Below are 18,152 nucleotides of genomic sequence, written 5' to 3' on the forward strand. Positions count from 1 at the left end.
CAGGGATGGTTCCACTAAAATTATGTAGGTGATGGGGAGGAAAGTGGACATGCCTTTAACTTTTCAGCAAAGAGATTGCATACCTGGTCATTTAAGCAGCTGGTATGTCAGAAGAATTACTGGAAGCAATGAAAGTTTATAACTCTTTAATTCTATGCATTTTCCCATCAGTACTAGAGTTTTGTCACTCTGCTTCTCTTTTTCCAGAGTACGATCACAACAACAAACAAGATTACACCCACTAAAGGCAGTGCCACCAAGCATATCAGGGCCAGATCTCCACTGGAGCTCATGTCTGTGGAAAAGAAAAGAGGCTTGCACTTATTTGGCAAGATTTATGTACAACTTAATAAAAAAAGGAATCTTAAGTGGTTTCCATAAAGTGGTATAGATAATTTAAAAATCGCAATTAAAACTCTAAAAACAGTAACCATAATAAAAGCAGTAGATTTTTAAAACATACATGATAAAATTACAAGTTCTGAGTAAGCTTGCTCAAACAAAAACATTTTTAGCAGACATCATAAGCAGTACAATGAAGGGTCTGCCCAATATCAATAGGCAATAAGCACTAGAGAACAGAACATAGGAAGCTGCCATACATAAAGACCGACCATTGGTCCATCCAACTCCGTATTGTCTACATTGACTGGCTGCAGTTCTCCAGGGATGCTCTCCCAACCCTACCTGGAGATGCTAGGGTTTGAACCCAGAACCTTCTGCATGCAAACAAGCTCTGCTACTGAGCTAGGTCCTTCCCCGGCAAGTACTGCTACATGAAAAAATGTCATGCCAAGAGCAGAATGAACACTATGTGGCACTTGTAAGGGTGATAGTTACAGATCAAAGCTGGCACATTTGGGGTATGGCAGTCCTTTGCACCTCCTGAAACATTTGTGCCATCCATGACTTCCCTAGCCAAGGACCCATGGTATGTTCTATTGGGACAAAGCTAGTAGAGTATACTCTGAATAAAACCACATCTGTGAGACATAGTTTATTATGTGCATGTTCTCAAGAGCTGCCGTGCTCACGGTAGGGTGCTCACCTGAGCTGCTGTTGCTGCAGCTTGTCAGGAGAAAGCAGCATGGTGACAGCAAATGGTGTGAGTGCACTTTGCTCTTGCCCCATGCCCCACTGATAAGCCATGGTGACACTAGTGATGGGAGGGCAGATAAATGCCACGTGCCCTGCCGAGCAGTACTACTCACGAGCTAAAAAGTTGTGATATTGTTAGGAGGACATTGGTAGTCATGTTTATGACTTGTGACGCCCCCCCTCCCCCAAGTTTTAGTTGGCTGCTTCAGGCATAAATCCATACAGAGTTTGTATCTTACAAAGGACTATATATAAGATGACTGAAATTTAGTGTTGATGGTGAAACTATGTTAATACCTGTTCAAAAATATACAGCATTTTCATCATTTCAACTCACTCATTGGTCCCAACCACTGGTGCCAACCACCAATTACCTTTCTTCCATTTGGCTTGTTTATCATGAGTCTGGCTGCTTTCTTGAAAGATCACACCTCCATAAGTGCTTACTAGGTCCAAGGATTCTGTCCCATTGCCTGTCTTCAAAAACCGACGACTTCCTAAAAAGGGAGTTGGAGAAAGAAACCAGGTATAAAGAAACCAGTAGGCCACCTTGTGCCATATACAATTTTGAAGGTAAGAAGGAAAAGGAGCACAGCATTGATCATATTGTTAGAGCTGGAAGCTTGTAGGAGGGCTATGCCCTAGAAACCCATTTATACACCCAATGACTAGAGACAGATACAACCCTTTATGGAAAAAAAAGTATTTGCATTCTGAATGCTTTACCCCAGTAAAGAACCATAGCCAGACCCCTACACATCAGGACTGACGTTTTATTGGGGGGGGGGGGTTGCTGAGCCCCAGCATCACATATCAGCAGGCCAGCACTGCTAAGTGGGAAGAGATGGATCTTCATTTGAGGTTAGGAGTCAGAGCACCTGGTTGTTCGAGTGTCCTTGTATATGGGCTGTTAGAATTGGTGGTATGTGCCAGCAGCCTAGTTTCAAGGTTTGTGAAGAGAGGCAATGTGCTGTTAAAAATAGCACATAAGAGCCACTTGAACAGGGAGTGTGTTTATCAGGTACCTATTCATTCATACTTTGTCTCTAGTTGCAGCTCATCAGCTCTTAGTGCTCTGCATTTATGCCCCCAATTCCAAGTTCAGTACCAAGATCTATTTTTGTTTACTAGTCATGGGCAGTAAGTGCCATTTGTGCATGCTGGAAATACTGGTGGCAGCCTATCTGGATTCAAATAAGCCTTTTACGGTATGACAGCAAAGCCATTTGGACTTACTTGCAGCCACTGGCATTTGACACGTGTTCCTGCAGGGCTGCAGGTGAGAGGGGTGGCAAACAGACAGACTGCAGAAGAGGTACACCTAGGAAAGACATTGCATTAGATAAGCTTGCTAGCAGAGGAGTCAACCCAAGTCGTCCAAGATATTTTAACAAAATCCTCATGGTCATTGACGTAAACATTTACAAAGTACATTATCTCCTTACAGTTAAAGCATAATTCTAAATGTGCATTAATGGGAGTGGGAGGGGAACCTCTGGCCCACGGACCTAATCCTCCTAAGCTTGCCAAGCCTCCTAGTTTTGCCCCACTGCCATGCCCACCTGCCGCTCACCTGACAAGTGAGGGACATGTAAAACATGCTGCAAAGGAACATTAAGAGTGTTCTCCTGACAGTTCCTTTGCCAGCATGGCTTGCATTCAAGTAGAATTAAATTCAGCACCATTTCAATTTGGCACCTAATGCAAGCCATGCTGCCTAGGGTCAGATCCACTCAGGGACTCTTGACTGCAGCTTACAGGGGGATCAGATATCTACCCAGAGCAAGATAGCTTGCATTTTGAGATAAATTTAAACAGCTGAATTCAGCATTCATCCTACTTCTGCTCATGTGCCACAGAGCACCTGACTGAAGCTCATGGACCACTTAAGGTCTGCAGACCACAATTTCGGAGCCCTTACTCGAGCTCAGCTGCAGTAGGAATTCTGTCTCTTACCAATCCATCCAGCACCATGTAATTGGCAGAATCCACAAATGTAAATGTAGCAATGGTGAAACGCTGGTAATGGTCTGGAAACTGCAGCTGAGACGTGGCAGGCCCCATAGGAACCATCTGGGTTCTGTAGTTATCGCCTTCAAATGGGCATCTAGGGAAAAGAGGCATTGCCATTTGAGCAGAGAACAGTAGGTGGCAATCCATAGAGAGAAACCAGCAGAATTCCTCCTTCCTACTTAACTCACCCATCTGTCAGAATTGGCCACTGCAGCTTCTCAAGGGGGTTAGGGGTCGGAGTAGCCCAGCATTCATGCAGAACCAGAACCAAGGACGGGTCCATTCTCTGCAGGACGCGAACCTCCACATACACAGGGTCTCTCAGTATCTTCACCACAGGATAGTCTGCATCCGCGTAGTAGGAGCTGTAACTGTAGTCTGGGTACAAGAGGCAAAGCAAAAGTTAGCACCTATAAGGGACTTCAGATGGAGCACCGTTGGAACCAGAAGCTTTGGAAGCACACCTACCTGTAGCAATACGCAGTTCAAACCGGAGAGGCCCCATCTGGATAACCGGAGCAGGTGTGGGAGGAAAGAAGACTTCAACCTGAACTGGCAAGAAGTCAGTAGCATTGTAGATGCAGCGAGTATTGAGGCTGCATATGGAAGACAGGACAGCGGAATGATGCATAGTCTTGCCATGTTCAGTAGCTTTGTCACATACCTGAAGTTCTCAAAAGATTCTTACATTTTCCTCGCCAGTTAGGCAGTACATCTTTTTTGATGTATATATCCCTGTTAACACCCCTTTCAAACAATACTGGATGTGACTTAAATTACTGTCTTCCAAAAGCACTGTTGATTGAAACCACACTTAAAAAACCACAATTTTCCTCCACATGTCTCATTTTTGAAGCAAGATTACTCACTTGAGCACCTGGAATGATTCTGCTTATGCACCTGAAAAGTAGTTTGCAACTAACAGCTGTTACCCTACGGGAAAATCCAAATTACAGTCGTACCTTGGAACCCAAACGTCCGACGCAGCTTCCGATTGGCTACAGGAGCTTCCTGCAGCCAACTGGAAACCGCGCCTTGGTTTCCAAACATTTTGGAAGTCGAACGGACTTCAAGAACAGATACCACTGTACTTCAGAAGACTGCTATTCAAGCTTAGCAGTACTGGGAACAGTAGGCCTGCCCTGATTAGGACCAGCATGATGCCTCTTAGACATAGTATAGAGAGCAACCACCACCTCAGTAATGCGTGGGAAAGATCAACTTACATGAAGGTGCTGTCCCGGGTAATAAAACCATCTGGCCCCCTTAAGATTTCAACGCCCGAAACCAACTGGTTTTCATATATCAGTCTGCCACCAGTCATCTAGAAAGGAACAGCAGCACATGTATAATTCTTTTTATCAAGCTTCAAGGTCCAGATGAAGGGACACTCACCTAAGATGCATCCTCACCTGAATCGTCGTACCACAGTGTGTGAGAGGGAAGTGGAAGACCAAGAAAGACTCCGTTTTCCTGACAGGGTCACATCTTCCTTGGGCATAGGACAGTTTGACACTGTCAAGGACGATGGGGTAGTCCAACATATCCCTGGAGACAACCAGAATGAAGTGGCCATCTCGAAGGCATTGGACAGTGACTGCAAAGCACAAACATAACACAAGAGTCACAAGCTGGAATTTGCCATCTTTTGCAGAACCTGAAACTCTTGTGTTTCAAAAGAAATATGAGCTTTCTGTCTTCTCCTTGCATAAATCTGGGGCAGGCTCTATTCGGATTGAGGGGAGGACTTCATTTTTCAGCTGCCCTAAAATGTCAGGAGTCAAGTTCTCTATTTGCTACTAAGTCACACAATTCCTATTAGGAAATGATCACAGGCCTTGGTTTCTCCATATGAATCAATATACAATTGACACTGCCAGTAGAGGAAGAATGGGTTTCCTGGGACAGAGAGAGCCCTAACCGTGACAGCTCTAGATACTGTGAACCTGCAGCATGAGCCCAGGTTCACAGGTTGCACTATAGTCATATTAAGCTGTCCACTGAATTGCAACATCACATTTCCCCAGACGATGGACATGCAATGGTACACAATTTGTTTTCAGAATTTTATACCTTCAGACATCGCTTTATACACCAGCTTGTTAAAGTTATACACACAGCAGTGTTACAATTGCACCACTGCCCACTGAAAACTTTTAAAAAAATGGTCCTTCAAGGAAAAAAACAAAACCAGCAGGTACAGGAGACAAGAAAGGGGAAAGAACAATAAAAATATTCTTCAAATCCCTTCCCTCAGGATATGGTTTCCACATCCTGCCATGCCTATGTGTGGAAGGTACTGTTTTATGTTTTTCTGAGATGGACGATGGCTTTCTATGTTTGGGAAACAAGAGGAGGGGTAGAATCTGGAATTTGGAGGCAACTCTCCCTCTGTCTATCCGGCTGTTTTTGGCCCTGGTGAGATACTTCTCAGAGGGTTGGTGGTTCTCTGGTGGGGTAACCACACACAATTTTTGAAAATGTGGTTTTGGCAAAATGGGTAAAAAACCCCACATGCTGTTCAATTAAAAAAAAACAAAAAAAAACCCCCACACGTTTTGGCCACTGTGAAACATGCTTAAATGTTTGTTTGGTAGAGGTCTGTTGTTGCACAATTTCACAGACAAAATATTTCTTTATAAAATATCTGCATGCATGCCCCAAATGACCTGAGATTTCTAGAGCTTCCAGAGAATGAATGAATCTTTATCTGCATCAGCCACCAGCCATAGCAATAAAACACACAATATGATATACAAAGAGAGCAGGAAGTAGAAACAGAGGGAACCCCACCCCACAGCACAAATGAATCCCTTCAAGCAGAGTTTAGAACCCTGAAGAGCCTGGGACGGGAAGGTAACTCAAAGTAACCCCAGCTAGCATGGTATAGAAGCTGTTTCTACCCCACTTAATAAGGACTAATTTAGATGTTCTTATTGTGCAGTCACAATGATTTACACTCATGATGCTACCGGAGCAGTCACATGCAGCCCAGCTTTCAATACTATTTGTGCCAAACAAAAATGTTTGGGGGGGGGTCATACTGCTTCATTTGCAATCATTGCATGCCCTGTAAATTCCTGTTGAAATCCCGGGTCTCTCTTCATACCATAAATGTTATGAGTTTTGTTGTTGCTTCATAGGCCCCTCCAGACAGCAATAATGTGGTAACGTCAGGGAAGCACCACAAAGCAACATGAAACCATCACTAGTGCACTATTGTGTCAAGAACATGGTACAAAATACACCCGTAATAAAACACTAGCCTGGAGGAGCCTTTGAGCAGTACTATACAGTGGTACCTCTGGATGCGAATGGGATCCGTTCCGGAGCCCCATTCGCATCCAGAAGCGAGCGCAACCCGCGTCCGCAGGTGCACGGGTCGCTGCTTCCGCGCATGTGCGTGACGTCATTTTGACCGCATGCGCGAGCGGCGAAGCCTGGAAGTAACACACTCCATTACTTTTGGGTCACTGCAGCACACAACCCGAAAATACTTATCCCGAAGCTACTTCAACCCGAGGTATGACTGTATAGTATCCTGGTTCGTGCTGCTTTGAACTGTGCTGGATACATATTCATCCTGCTAGCCTCTGGATTCTCAGCAGTAGCCAGCACAGGACAGAATCCCAGTGTGGCTTTTAGTGTCAGGTGTATTGAAGTCAGCATGGCTGGGAGTTCATCTGTAGGAGTTTTTAAACCATGATACTGGGGGGGAGTAGTTAGAGCGCTTTGCTCCTCCCCCCAGCCAACCTGCTGTGCTACCTGGAGCTACGCCATGATTTCGCTTAGCATGACATCTAAATGCAGGCTCATGGTTTCTCTTGATCTAGAGAAGACACAAGCTGTAGCCAAGGTTTGTTCCTGGCTTGCTGCCTGTGGGTTGGGGCAAACCATGAGCTCTGGTTCAGTTGCAGTGCTAAGCCAAAAGCCATGATTTAGTAGCAGCAGAACAACTGGGGAAGGAGTGAATTGGCTGCATTTTTTTTTTTTTTTACTGTGAACAACTGCTTATACATCCATGCTTAGCCATTGTTTGGTTTAGCATTATGTGCAAACCGGGCTATTATTTCCTTAGTACAAGCAATAAGTCCTCTTGGTAAATGAATCATTACCATGGTTCCCAGCCTAATTTACCACCAGCACGCCAGACAATTAGCAGGAAACTAAAAGAAACAAAGTATTTTGCCCTTTACCTGTGTTGCCATAGTAACATGGAGTAGTTTGATCCCTCTCATCATAACAGCATCCAGTCTGGTAACATTCAGCTTGTCCTAGTGAACCTGCACAGGGAATCTTTCCAGATGAAACCTGGCACTGCTCCTGGGTTAGAGGAGAACCTGGGAGGGCAAGAAAAGAGCTACAGCGTTATCTGGAGCATGATAAAGTATGCCCTATTAGGACATGTTAAGCCATGTTAAGCCAGATTTTAAAATAAGCAATAGCTTGATGTGAATGAGTAGTGGGTCAGTCCCCGCAATGAACAAGTGGGAAGCCAAGAACAATTTTTTGTGTGTCCAATGAATCATTAAAGGAAGTAGAATGCTCTTTTTAAAGGAACTAAAGGTCTCTCCTAGAATCTTATCAGATATTCAGAGGCAGAAATAGATCACATTCTTCATATACTTGAATCCATGCTTCATCCGTGCCATGTGGTATAAATATAATACAGTTTCCCTGACACTCCATATGCGGAATTAGTATGCAACACTAAATCAAGAAAGTCGATGATAAATCAATAGTCTGAACTTTATGCAGAACAACTATTACTGTATTCACACAATACCCATCAGTATTATTTACTTAGTTCAGAATGCTTCTGTTTTACTTAACAGCACAGATCACAGAGTTGTACTTAATGATAACATCGAAAAATGATCACATACCTATACTGTAGAGGCCAGAAGGGTGCATTAGGCCAGGATAGAGAGGAGGCACTGGTTGCACAAGGCCAGGCTGAGGCTGAGGCAGCGGGTGCAATTGGCCGGGCTGAGGCTGAGGCTGAGGCTGAGGCAGTGGGCGCACTTGGCCGGGCTGAGGCTGAGGCTGAGGCTGAGGCAGCGGGTGCACTAGGCTGGGCTGAGGCTGAGGCTGAGGCAGCGGGTGCACTTGGCCGGGCTGAGGCTGAGGCAGCGGGTGCACTAGGCCGGGCTGAGGCTGAGGCAGCGGGCGCACTTGGCCGGGCTGAGGCTGAGGCTGAGGCAGCGGGTGCACTTGGCCGGGCTGAGGCTGAGGCAGCGGGCGCACTAGGCCAGGCTGAGGCTGAGGCAGCGGGAGCACTAGGCCGGGCTGAGGCTGAGGTTGAGGCTGAGGCAGCGGGCGCACTAGGCCGGGCTGAGGCTGAGGCTGAGGCAGCGGGCGCACTAGGCCGGGCTGAGGTTGAGGCTGAGGGCGCACTAGGCCGGGCTGAGGCTGAGGCAGCGGGCGCACTTGGCCGGGCTGAGGCTGAGGCTGAGGCAGCGGGTGCACTTGGCCGGGCTGAGGCTGAGGCAGCGGGCGCACTAGGCCAGGCTGAGGCTGAGGCAGCGGGAGCACTAGGCCGGGCTGAGGCTGAGGTTGAGGCTGAGGCAGCGGGCGCACTAGGCCGGGCTGAGGCTGAGGCTGAGGCAGCGGGCGCACTAGGCCGGGCTGAGGCTGAGGCTGAGGGCGCACTAGGCCGGGCTGAGGCTGAGGTTGAGGCAGGGGGCGCACTTGGCCAGGTGGAGGCAGCGGGCGCACTAGGCCGGGCTGAGGTAGTGGGTGCACTTGGCCAGGCTGAGGCTGAGGCAGCGGGTGCACTTGGCCGGGCTGAGGCTGAGGCAGCGGGTGCACTAGGCCGGGCTGAGGCTGAGGCAGGGGGCGCACTTGGCCGGGCTGAGGCTGAGGCAGGGGGCGCACTTGGCCGGGCTGAGGCTGAGGCTGAGGCAGCGGGTGCACTAGGCCGGGCTGAGGCTGAGGTTGAGGTAGTGGGTGCACTTGGCCGGGCTGAGGCAGCGGGTGCACTAGGCCGGGCTGAGGCTGAGGCTGAGGTAGTGGGTGCACTTGGCCGGGCTGAGGCCGAGGCTGAGGCAGTGGGTGCCCTTGGCCGGGCTGAGGCTGGGGGCGCACTAGGCCGGGCTGAGGCTGAGGCAGGGGGCGCACTTGGCTGGGCTGAGGCTGAGGCAGCGGGTGCACTAGGCCGGGCTGAGGCTGAGGTAGTGGGTGCACTTGGCCGGGCTGAGGCTGAGGCAGCGGGTGCACTTGGCCGGGCTGAGGCTGAGGCAGGGGGCGCACTAGGCCGGGCTGAGGCTGAGGCTGAGGTAGTGGGTGCACTTGGCCGGGCTGAGGCTGAGGCTGAGGCTGAGGCAGCGGGTGCACTTGGCCGGGCTGAGGCTGAGGCAGGGGGCGCACTTGGCCGGGCTGGGGCTGGGGCTGGGGCTGGGGCTGGGGCTGTGGCCATGGGTGCACTTGGCCAGGCAGCGGGCGCACTTGGCCGGGCTGAGGCTGAGGCAGCGGGCGCACTAGGCCGGGCTGAGGCTGAGGCAGTGGGCGCACTTGGCCGGGCTGAGGCTGAGGCAGCGGGTGCACTTGGCCGGGCTGAGGCTGAGGTAGTGGGTGCACTTGGCCGGGCTGAGGCTGAGGCAGCGGGTGCACTTGGCCGGGCTGAGGCTGAGGCAGGGGGCGCACTAGGCCGGGCTGAGGCTGAGGCTGAGGTAGTGGGTGCACTTGGCCGGGCTGAGGCTGAGGCTGAGGCTGAGGCAGCGGGTGCACTTGGCCGGGCTGAGGCTGAGGCAGGGGGCGCACTTGGCCGGGCTGAGGCAGCGGGCGCACTGGGACGGGCTGAGGCTGAGGCTGAGGCAGCGGGTGCACTTGGCCGGGCTGGGGCTGGGGCTGGGGCTGGGGCTGGGGCTGTGGCCATGGGTGCACTTGGCCAGGCAGCGGGCGCACTTGGCCGGGCTGAGGCTGAGGCAGCGGGCGCACTAGGCCGGGCTGAGGCTGAGGCAGTGGGCGCACTTGGCCGGGCTGAGGCAACGGGCGCACTTCACCAGGCTGAGGCTGTGGCCATGGGTGCACTAGACCAGGCTGAGGCTGTACTTTGCTGGGCTGAGGCTGAGGCTGAGGCTGAGGCTGAGGCAGCGGGCGCACTAGGCTGGGCTGAGGCTGAGGCAGCGGGCGCACTAGGCCGGGCTGAGGCTGAGGCAGCGGGCGCACTAGGCCGGACTGAGGCTGAGGCAGCGGGCGCACTAGGCCGGGCTGAGGCTGAGGCAGCGGGTGCACTTGGCCGGGCTGAGGCTGAGGCTGAGGCTGAGGCAGCGGGTGCACTTGGCCAGGATGAGGCTGAGGCAGCGGGTGCACTTGGCTGGGCTGAGGCTGAGGCTGAGGCTGAGGCAGCGGGTGCACTTGGCCGGGCTGAGGCTGAGGCAGCGGGCGCACTAGGCCGGGCTGAGGCTGAGGCAGTGGGTGCACTAGGCCGGGCTGAGGCTGAGGCAGTGGGCGCACTTGGCCAGGCTGAGGTTGAGGGAGCGGGCGCACTTGGCCAGGCTGAGGCTGAGGCAGCGGGTGCACTAGGCCGGGCTGAGGCTGAGGCAGCGGGCGCACTAGGCCGGGCTGAGGCTGAGGCAGGGGGCGCACTAGGCCGGGCTGAGGCTGAGGCAGGGGGCGCACTTGGCCAGGCTGAGGTTGAGGCAGGGGGCGCACTAGGCCGGGCTGAGGCTGAGGCTGAGGCAGCGGGTGCACTTGGCCAGGATGAGGCTGAGGCAGCGGGTGCACTTGGCCGGGCTGAGGCTGAGGCAGCGGGCGCACTAGGCCGGGCTGAGGCTGAGGCAGGGGGCGCACTTGGCCAGGCTGAGGTTGAGGCAGGGGGCGCACTAGGCCGGGCTGAGGCTGAGGCTGAGGCAGCGGGTGCACTTGGCCGGGCTGAGGCTGAGGCAGCGGGTGCACTTGGCCGGGCTGAGGCTGAGGCTGAGGCAGCGGGTGCACTTGGCCGGGCTGAGGCTGAGGCTGAGGCTGAGGCAGTGGGTGCACTTGGCCGGGCTGAGGCTGAGGCAGCGGGAGCACTAGGCCGGGCTGAGGCTGAGGCAGTGGGTGCACTTGGCCGGGCTGAGGCAGCGGGCGCACTAGGCCGGGCTGAGGCTGAGGTAGTGGGTGCACTTGGCCGGGCTGAGGCTGAAGCAGCGGGCGCACTAGGCCGGGCTGAGGCTGAGGCTGAGGCAGTGGGTGCACTTGGCCAGGCTGAGGCTGAGGCAGCGGGCGCACTAAGCCGGGCTGAGGCTGAGGCAGTGGGCGCACTTCACCAGGCTGAGGCTGTGGCCATGGGTGCACTTGGCCAGGCTGAGGCAGCGGGCGCACTTGGCCGGGCTGAGGCTGAGGCAGGGGGCGCACTTGGCCAGGCTGAGGCAGCGGGTGCACTAGACCAGGCTGAGGCTGTGGGCGCACTTGGCCGGGCTGAGGCCATGGGTGCACTATGCCAGGCTGGGGCTGTGGTCGTACTATGCCAGGCTGGGGCTCTGGGTGTATCAGGCCAGGCACTGGATGCTCTAAACCAGGCTGGGGCTTAGGCTGGGGCTGCGGGCGCAACTGGCCAGGCTGAGGCTGTGGGCGCACTATGCCAGGCTGGGGCTCTGGGCGTATTAGGCCAGGCACTGGACGCTCTCGGTCAGGCTGGGGCTGAGGTTGTGGGTGCACCTGGCTGGGCCTAGGCTGAGGCAGCGGGAACTCTAGGCCAGGCTGGGAATGAGGCAGAGGGCGCACCACACCAGGCTGGGGCTGAGGCACATGACGCATGTTGTCCTCTGGTGCTGGGACATATTCTTGTGGCTTGGGGCATATTATGTTGACATCATGGGAGACAACAACTCTTCTGTTGCTTGTTAGTTCTTCTATCCGGACTTTCAAGTTATTGCTGTTATCCTGCAAGATACATTGAAACAGAATGTTATAGAGTAGTTGCAAGTTTCTGTCACATTGATGAGTCAGGATGGATATAGAATACTGAGGTTTTAGAGTCAAATACCAATGTACCTGTTACAAGGCATTATCATAGTCTTGCTATGACATATGAATCTTGTTTTGATAATAAATATAATAAATACCGACCAAGCTAGTGGACTGGATTGCTAGGTACCAGGTGAGAAGCATCCTCCCAAAACATCTAAAAGCTCATCTTAAATGTCTATACAACAGAGCTAATTTTCCTGACAGAGGATTTCTGCTGCAGTAGTTGGCCAAGATCGTGGGCAGGATACAACTAAGCGGTGTGCATGGCATGAGGTCCAATTACTCAACAGGACTTTCCCTGCTCTCCTTCCCCTCGTGGACCTTGTTTCCCTTGGGCTTCACTGAGTTCTACACCCTGGTTTTAGGCTGTTCAGTTCTCTACTGCACATGTTGCTATACTTTGGAAGACAATTCTACCCTTTCTTATACTTGGACTTTCTGCATAGCCAGCTATTTGCAAAATCACTAAAGCAAAAATCAGAAGTGACTAGGAAACCTGGTGAACCTGTGCCTCTCAAATGTTGCTAGGTTCCAGAGGTAGCTATAAATGTAAAAACTAAACCCAGCCAGCATGTCTGATGGAAATTGGCAGTCGGGTAACAGGCTCCCTACCCCCAAGTTAGGCCTATTACCTGCCTTACAGCAAGGTTTCCTGAAATTACGTAATTAGAAGAGTGGGCGACTCAAATCCTTGCACAGTCAAGAAGTTCATGGGCTGACCCTGGGCCAATCACTCCCTCTCAACCTAAAGTACCTTACAGGACTGTTGGAAGAACAGAAGGAGCTGGGAAGATCAGCAGCCCCTTTCACATGTGCATCACATGTGAAGGGGACTCATACAGAACAGGGCTACTTCTCTGCCTTTGGAGTCCATCTGCCCAAGCCGAACATCTGCAAGCAAAAGCTTACATTGCTCTTTTCCCGAGTCCTAGAACCCTAAAGAACCTTTTAACGAGGGTGAAAGAGAGCGCAAAATATGGTCTGAAGCTCAACATCAAAAAAAACGAAGATCATGGCCACTGGTCCCATCACCTCCTGGCGAATAGAAGGGGAAGAAATGGAGGCAGTGAGAGATTTTACTTTCCTGGGCTCCATGATCACGGCAGATGGTGACAGCAGTCACGAAATTAAAAGACGCCTGCTCCTTGGGAGAAAGGCAATGGCAAACCTAGACAGTGTCTTAAAAAGCAGAGACATCACCCTGCCAACAAAGGTCCATATTGTTAAAGCCATGGTTTTCCCAGTAGTGATGTATGGAAGTGAGAGCTGTACCATCAAGAAGGCTGATCGCCAAATAATTGATGCTTTTGAACTATGGTGCTGGAGGAGACTCTTGAGAGTCCCATGGACTGCAAGAAGATCAAACCTCTCCATTCTTAAGGAAATCAGCCCTGAGTGCTCACTGGAAGGACAGATCGTGAAGCTGAGACTCCAATACTTTGGCCACCTCATGAGAAGAGAAGACTCCCTGGAAAAGACCCTGATGTTGGGAAAGATGGAGGGCACAAGGAGAAGGGGACAACAGAGGACGAGATGGTTGGACAGTGTTCTCGAAGCTACAAACATGAGTCTGACCAAATTGCGGGAGGCAGTGGAAGACAGGAGTGCCTGGCGTGCTCTGGTCCATGGGGTCACGAAGAGTTGGACACAACTAAATGACTAAACAACAACAGAACCCTAAACATGCTCTCAGAAGGGCTGCTTATACAATTCCCCTGAGGTCTTAAGGGCACAATCCAGATGTCCATATAAAATTATATTGCGTTATTCAGGATGACAATGTTGGCCATGCAGTATAGGGTTTCCAGGGAAGCCTGCAACACAAAATCCAGAAGAGCCTCACCTTATTTAGTACGTGGCAGCCACCGTAGCCAGCAGAGAAAGCAATAGCCCCATTAGATGTGATCCAGTGGCGGCAGATTGAGCAATTTGAAACTTCAAAGGCTATCCCAAACTCATCTGTTGATGAGAGGTTAATGCGTTAGCCACGGAGAGATGCAACAAGAAAACTTATTTGCATTGGTTGAGACTTCTAAAGTTCTTCAGATGTGTGTCCCTTATTATCAGTTAGTGCCTGAACCACATAGAAAGAGTGTGAACTTTTCACTTGCTTTGAAATCCAATAATAAGGCCAATTCAAGAGCTATGCCTCCAACAACAGGTGCTAGACCAGGCACCCCCAAACTCAGCCCTCCAGCTTTTTTGGGACTGCAACTCCCATCATCCCTAGCTAACAGAACCAGTGGTCAGGGATGATGGGAACTGTAGTTCCCAAACATTTGGATGGCAGGTTCGGGGATGCCTGTGCTAGACCAACATGCTCATTACTGCTGCAATTATTTCAGTGATTATTCCCCATAGGACCAAGGAAAAACATTTTGCAATAGTCAGTTAATATGCCTGTTAACTTGAGAGGGGGCTCTGCTGGAATCCATATGTGCCAACAATTGTAGGCTTAATCAGATGCCAGACTAAGGCCACATTCACACCATACATTTAAAGCAGAATCATACTGCTTCCCATCCTCCAAAGACGACTAGGAACTGTAATTAAGTGTGCTGAGAGTTGTTTGGAGACCCTTCCAGACCTACAGTTCACAGAGTAGTTGATCAATCCCTCTTCACAGAGAACTCTGGAAATTTTAACTCTGGGGGGACTAGGGGGTACCTTAACAACTCTACATGCCCTTAAACTACAGCTCCCAGGATTCTTTGGGGGAAGAAGCCATGGCTGTTTAAAGTGGCATGCTGCTTCTTTAAATGGGGAGTGCAGATAGAGCCTAAATTATACTGTGAAGTCTCCTAATTTTTTTAACAAGTAGCACAATTGTCTTAAAACAAGCTCTTTAATAAAGCCTAGTTTGGGGAGAATGTTTGCAGTTCTTTGAGTTTCTATTCTCGCCACCACACCCTCCAAGCCTTGGCTCTAACCACACGTACAGGAACTGCAACTCTCCCTGTGGCCTCTCCAGTTTCACAGCTTTGAGCATTTTCTTCAACTAAACTAAGCCTTCTCATTCGAGATATGGATATCCAAAACCATGCAAGAGAAAAGCTGCCATTGCCACAAAGCTGTCGCAGCCTACCACAAAGGAGGTGGCTGGCAAGGAGCATCACTCCCAACACAAGGAGTGCGGGGTATTCTGAAGTGCTCCACTGAAGCAACACAGATTTAACTACAGCCGAGCAAGGCAGCTGCTGCAGCATTAAAAGAAAAGAAAAAAAAGAGTACTGTGGGATTTAATGGGAGCTAAAGGCCTGCAGCTTCTATAGCTTGCCAGAAATCTTTTTTCTTGGTCATTTAGACGACCAGAATAAGAGGACAACTACATACCTCTGATTCCCTGTGACCTCTCCTTTGAGAGGTTACTGAATCCCCTCTCCCTGGCCAGTACTAACAAAGAACATACAGAGACCTGCTGTTTGGCATCCACCTTCCAATGAACCATTCTGCCATAGGTAAGCATAAAGCAGGGGTCCTACCACTCCAACCTTTTAAGACCCAGAGACACATTTGAGAAGCCAAGGAACTGTTGTGGGCACCACAAAAAAATGCCCATTTCACAGAGAAAAGACTGGCAACGCTGGAGAAACTCTCCCCAAAGTGGAAGACACCTACACACACCTCAAAACAAATCAAACAAAAAGGCAGGCAACCATTCCACCAGTTAGCCCTTCCAAACCCTCACAATTAAAACATACAAAAATAAATTGAGAGGGGCAGGAGACTTGGCAGACACCAAGGGAGGCACAGTGGGATCCCACTGAGGAGCCCAGATAACGTTTCAAGGAGTTCCCTTATATTTCATGCCCCAACAAACACACACACCTGACCCACCCCCCTTCTTTCTAACAGACCAGACTTATTATTTCTTCAAGAGGAAAGAGAGCCTGCCTTACCCACAACTTTAAAGCGGACATCTCGGCCTGGGCTAGGAAACACAAGCAGCTGCATGCTGTACTCGCCACAGTTGTAATGATATGGGGAGGGTAAGGAGCCCACCCTCCAAACGTCACCTTGCCCTTGGCACAGCCCCAGAATCAACAAGACTGCTAACCCCCCCAAATCTCTGAAGCCCCAGTCCATGGCTGCAGCAACCAAAGAAAAACAGAAGCAGAGCCTTGGCAGCCCCTCCCCATAGGAGGAAAGCTGGTGAGGACGCTGGCATTATATAGGGTCAGTGGAGGTGGGCTGGCTGAAGCAAGAACTCATCAGGGAGCAGAGCCTGCACCTGGGGAGCCACCCGCAGGGAATTAATAGGGGACCGGGTCAAAAGTGCAAAACCCGGCCAAAAGAGAAAACGCCTCTGCTCTCCCAATAGTAATCTCTCTTCCACTTGCTATGAATAGACACGAGGCAGCAGAAATCGAGAAAGACTTGTTTTTCCCCTTTTTTGGAGTCACATTTGTACCCCCCTCTTCATCCAAAAAAGCTCCCAGATCAGCCTTCATACAATCAAAACAAGACAGTCCCTATACGCCAGCTTGCAAGCCCCACCCCCTCCAAAAAAAACTCCCCAAAAGAAAACACGACATGCAAAGAGAAGGAGACAAGGATGGTTCAAGTCCTGTGAGCACTTATGTACTTGGGACTCAATCGATCTCACTGAATTTAATGGGTCCTATATCAAGAGTTCCCAGGTGATAGCTGCCCTTTCCTAATTTTCCATCCACCTGATTGCCCTTCTGTTTTTATCTTTTGCCCCTTGTTCTTCCTTCACCTCTTTCCTTATGCTTCACTCTTCTTTTTGAGATTTCATCCTTGCCCTTCCTGGCAGGACTCTTGTGTCTTTAAGGGATGTGGGAATGGGGAAGCAGGAGCTTTACCTATACCCCCCCAACCCCCCCCCCCCACATTGGTTAAAGCTTCTTCTGCTGCACCCCTTACTGTTACACAGCAGATAAAGACAATGGAACCCTGATGGGAAAATAGGTTTGCCAAACCAATTTCATTCTGAGATTCCCCACCATTTTACACTTCTCCACAGAATGTGGTTTATAATAGGTTTTCAAGTGAAGCTTGGTTCTTTCCCTTGAACACGCACTGCTTGAATCCAAAAGGAAGTACTGTCATCAAATGTGCTGAGTCTGCTGTGTTTTCTGATTGTTTGAGATGTCCTCCTTTCATTCATTCCTGTTGTAGTTCTATTAACCGATAGTCCTTGTTTTGCCTTTGGGAACATTCCTGGAACCAGTGATGTGCCTCTGCTATGGAAATGGCACTGCAGAAGGCAGGGATGTTGTCTGGTCCTTAAAACACTTAGGACAGAGTCTCACAACACAAATCTGAACAATATTGGCATATACTAATTTATATGTACAGATGCAGATTTAGACTGGTTTTCAGAGCCTCTCTATAACCAACATAATTTTTTTAAGTTTTAATAAAAATGTGTGTGTTTGTGTGAGAAATGTGAAGCCCCCTGAACCGCTCCCTAACAATACCCTGGCATTAATTAAACTCTTTTAATTATTCACATTTTCATAGAATTGTAGAGTTGGAAGGGACCCTGAGGGTCATCTAGCCCAACCCCCTGCAGTGCAGGAATCTCGGCTAAAGCATCCATGGCAGATGGCCTCCAACTTCTGCTTTAAAACCTCTCTACCAGTCTTGTCCTTTAAAAGCAATGCCAATGCATACTTAGACAAAATACAGTGGTACCTCGGGTTACATACGCTTCAGGTTACAGACTCTGCTAACCCAGAAATAATACCTCAGGTTAAGAACTTTGCTTCAGGATGAGAACAGAAATTGTGTTCCAGCGGCACGGCGGCAGTAGGAGGCCCCATTAGCTAAAGTGGTGCATCAGGTTAAGAACGGACCTCCGGAACGAATTAAGTACTTAACCCGAGGTACCACTGTACTGATCACCATTAAAATGTGTTTGTGTCTATCATCATCAATAAATAAAACATTGTGCTTGGGAAAAAGTTGCATATCTACTAACGACACCAAGATAAAACATACTGGGGTCAGGCTGTGAGACTTTGAGGTGAGTAGTAACAGTTAGAAATTCTCTTGGAAGAAGGTGCTGCAGAAATAAAATCCTTTTTGATATGTATCATCTTATTAGGAGCACATTTTCA

General features: G+C 50.2%; 1 protein-coding gene across 1 annotated transcript; it reads right to left on the minus strand.

Annotated features, from left to right (window-relative positions):
• Positions 1-129: 129 nt before the first annotated feature.
• ZP1 (zona pellucida glycoprotein 1) lies at positions 130-17,149 on the minus strand. The gene is given in 14 exon segments (XM_079956334.1): positions 130-295; positions 1,473-1,595; positions 2,335-2,419; positions 3,055-3,205; positions 3,300-3,489; positions 3,580-3,707; positions 4,338-4,435; positions 4,524-4,708; positions 7,308-7,471; positions 10,471-10,484; positions 10,486-10,947; positions 11,830-11,979; positions 13,910-14,025; positions 15,966-17,149. Coding segments are annotated over 14 exon segments (2,175 nt in total). The 5' UTR covers positions 16,153-17,149; the 3' UTR covers positions 130-173.
• Positions 17,150-18,152: the final 1,003 nt, after the last annotated feature.

The sequence above is a fragment of the Podarcis cretensis genome (genome assembly GCF_951804945.1).
Source record: "Podarcis cretensis genome assembly, chromosome: 1".
In the NCBI taxonomy this organism is placed as follows: Eukaryota; Metazoa; Chordata; class Lepidosauria; order Squamata; family Lacertidae; genus Podarcis; species Podarcis cretensis.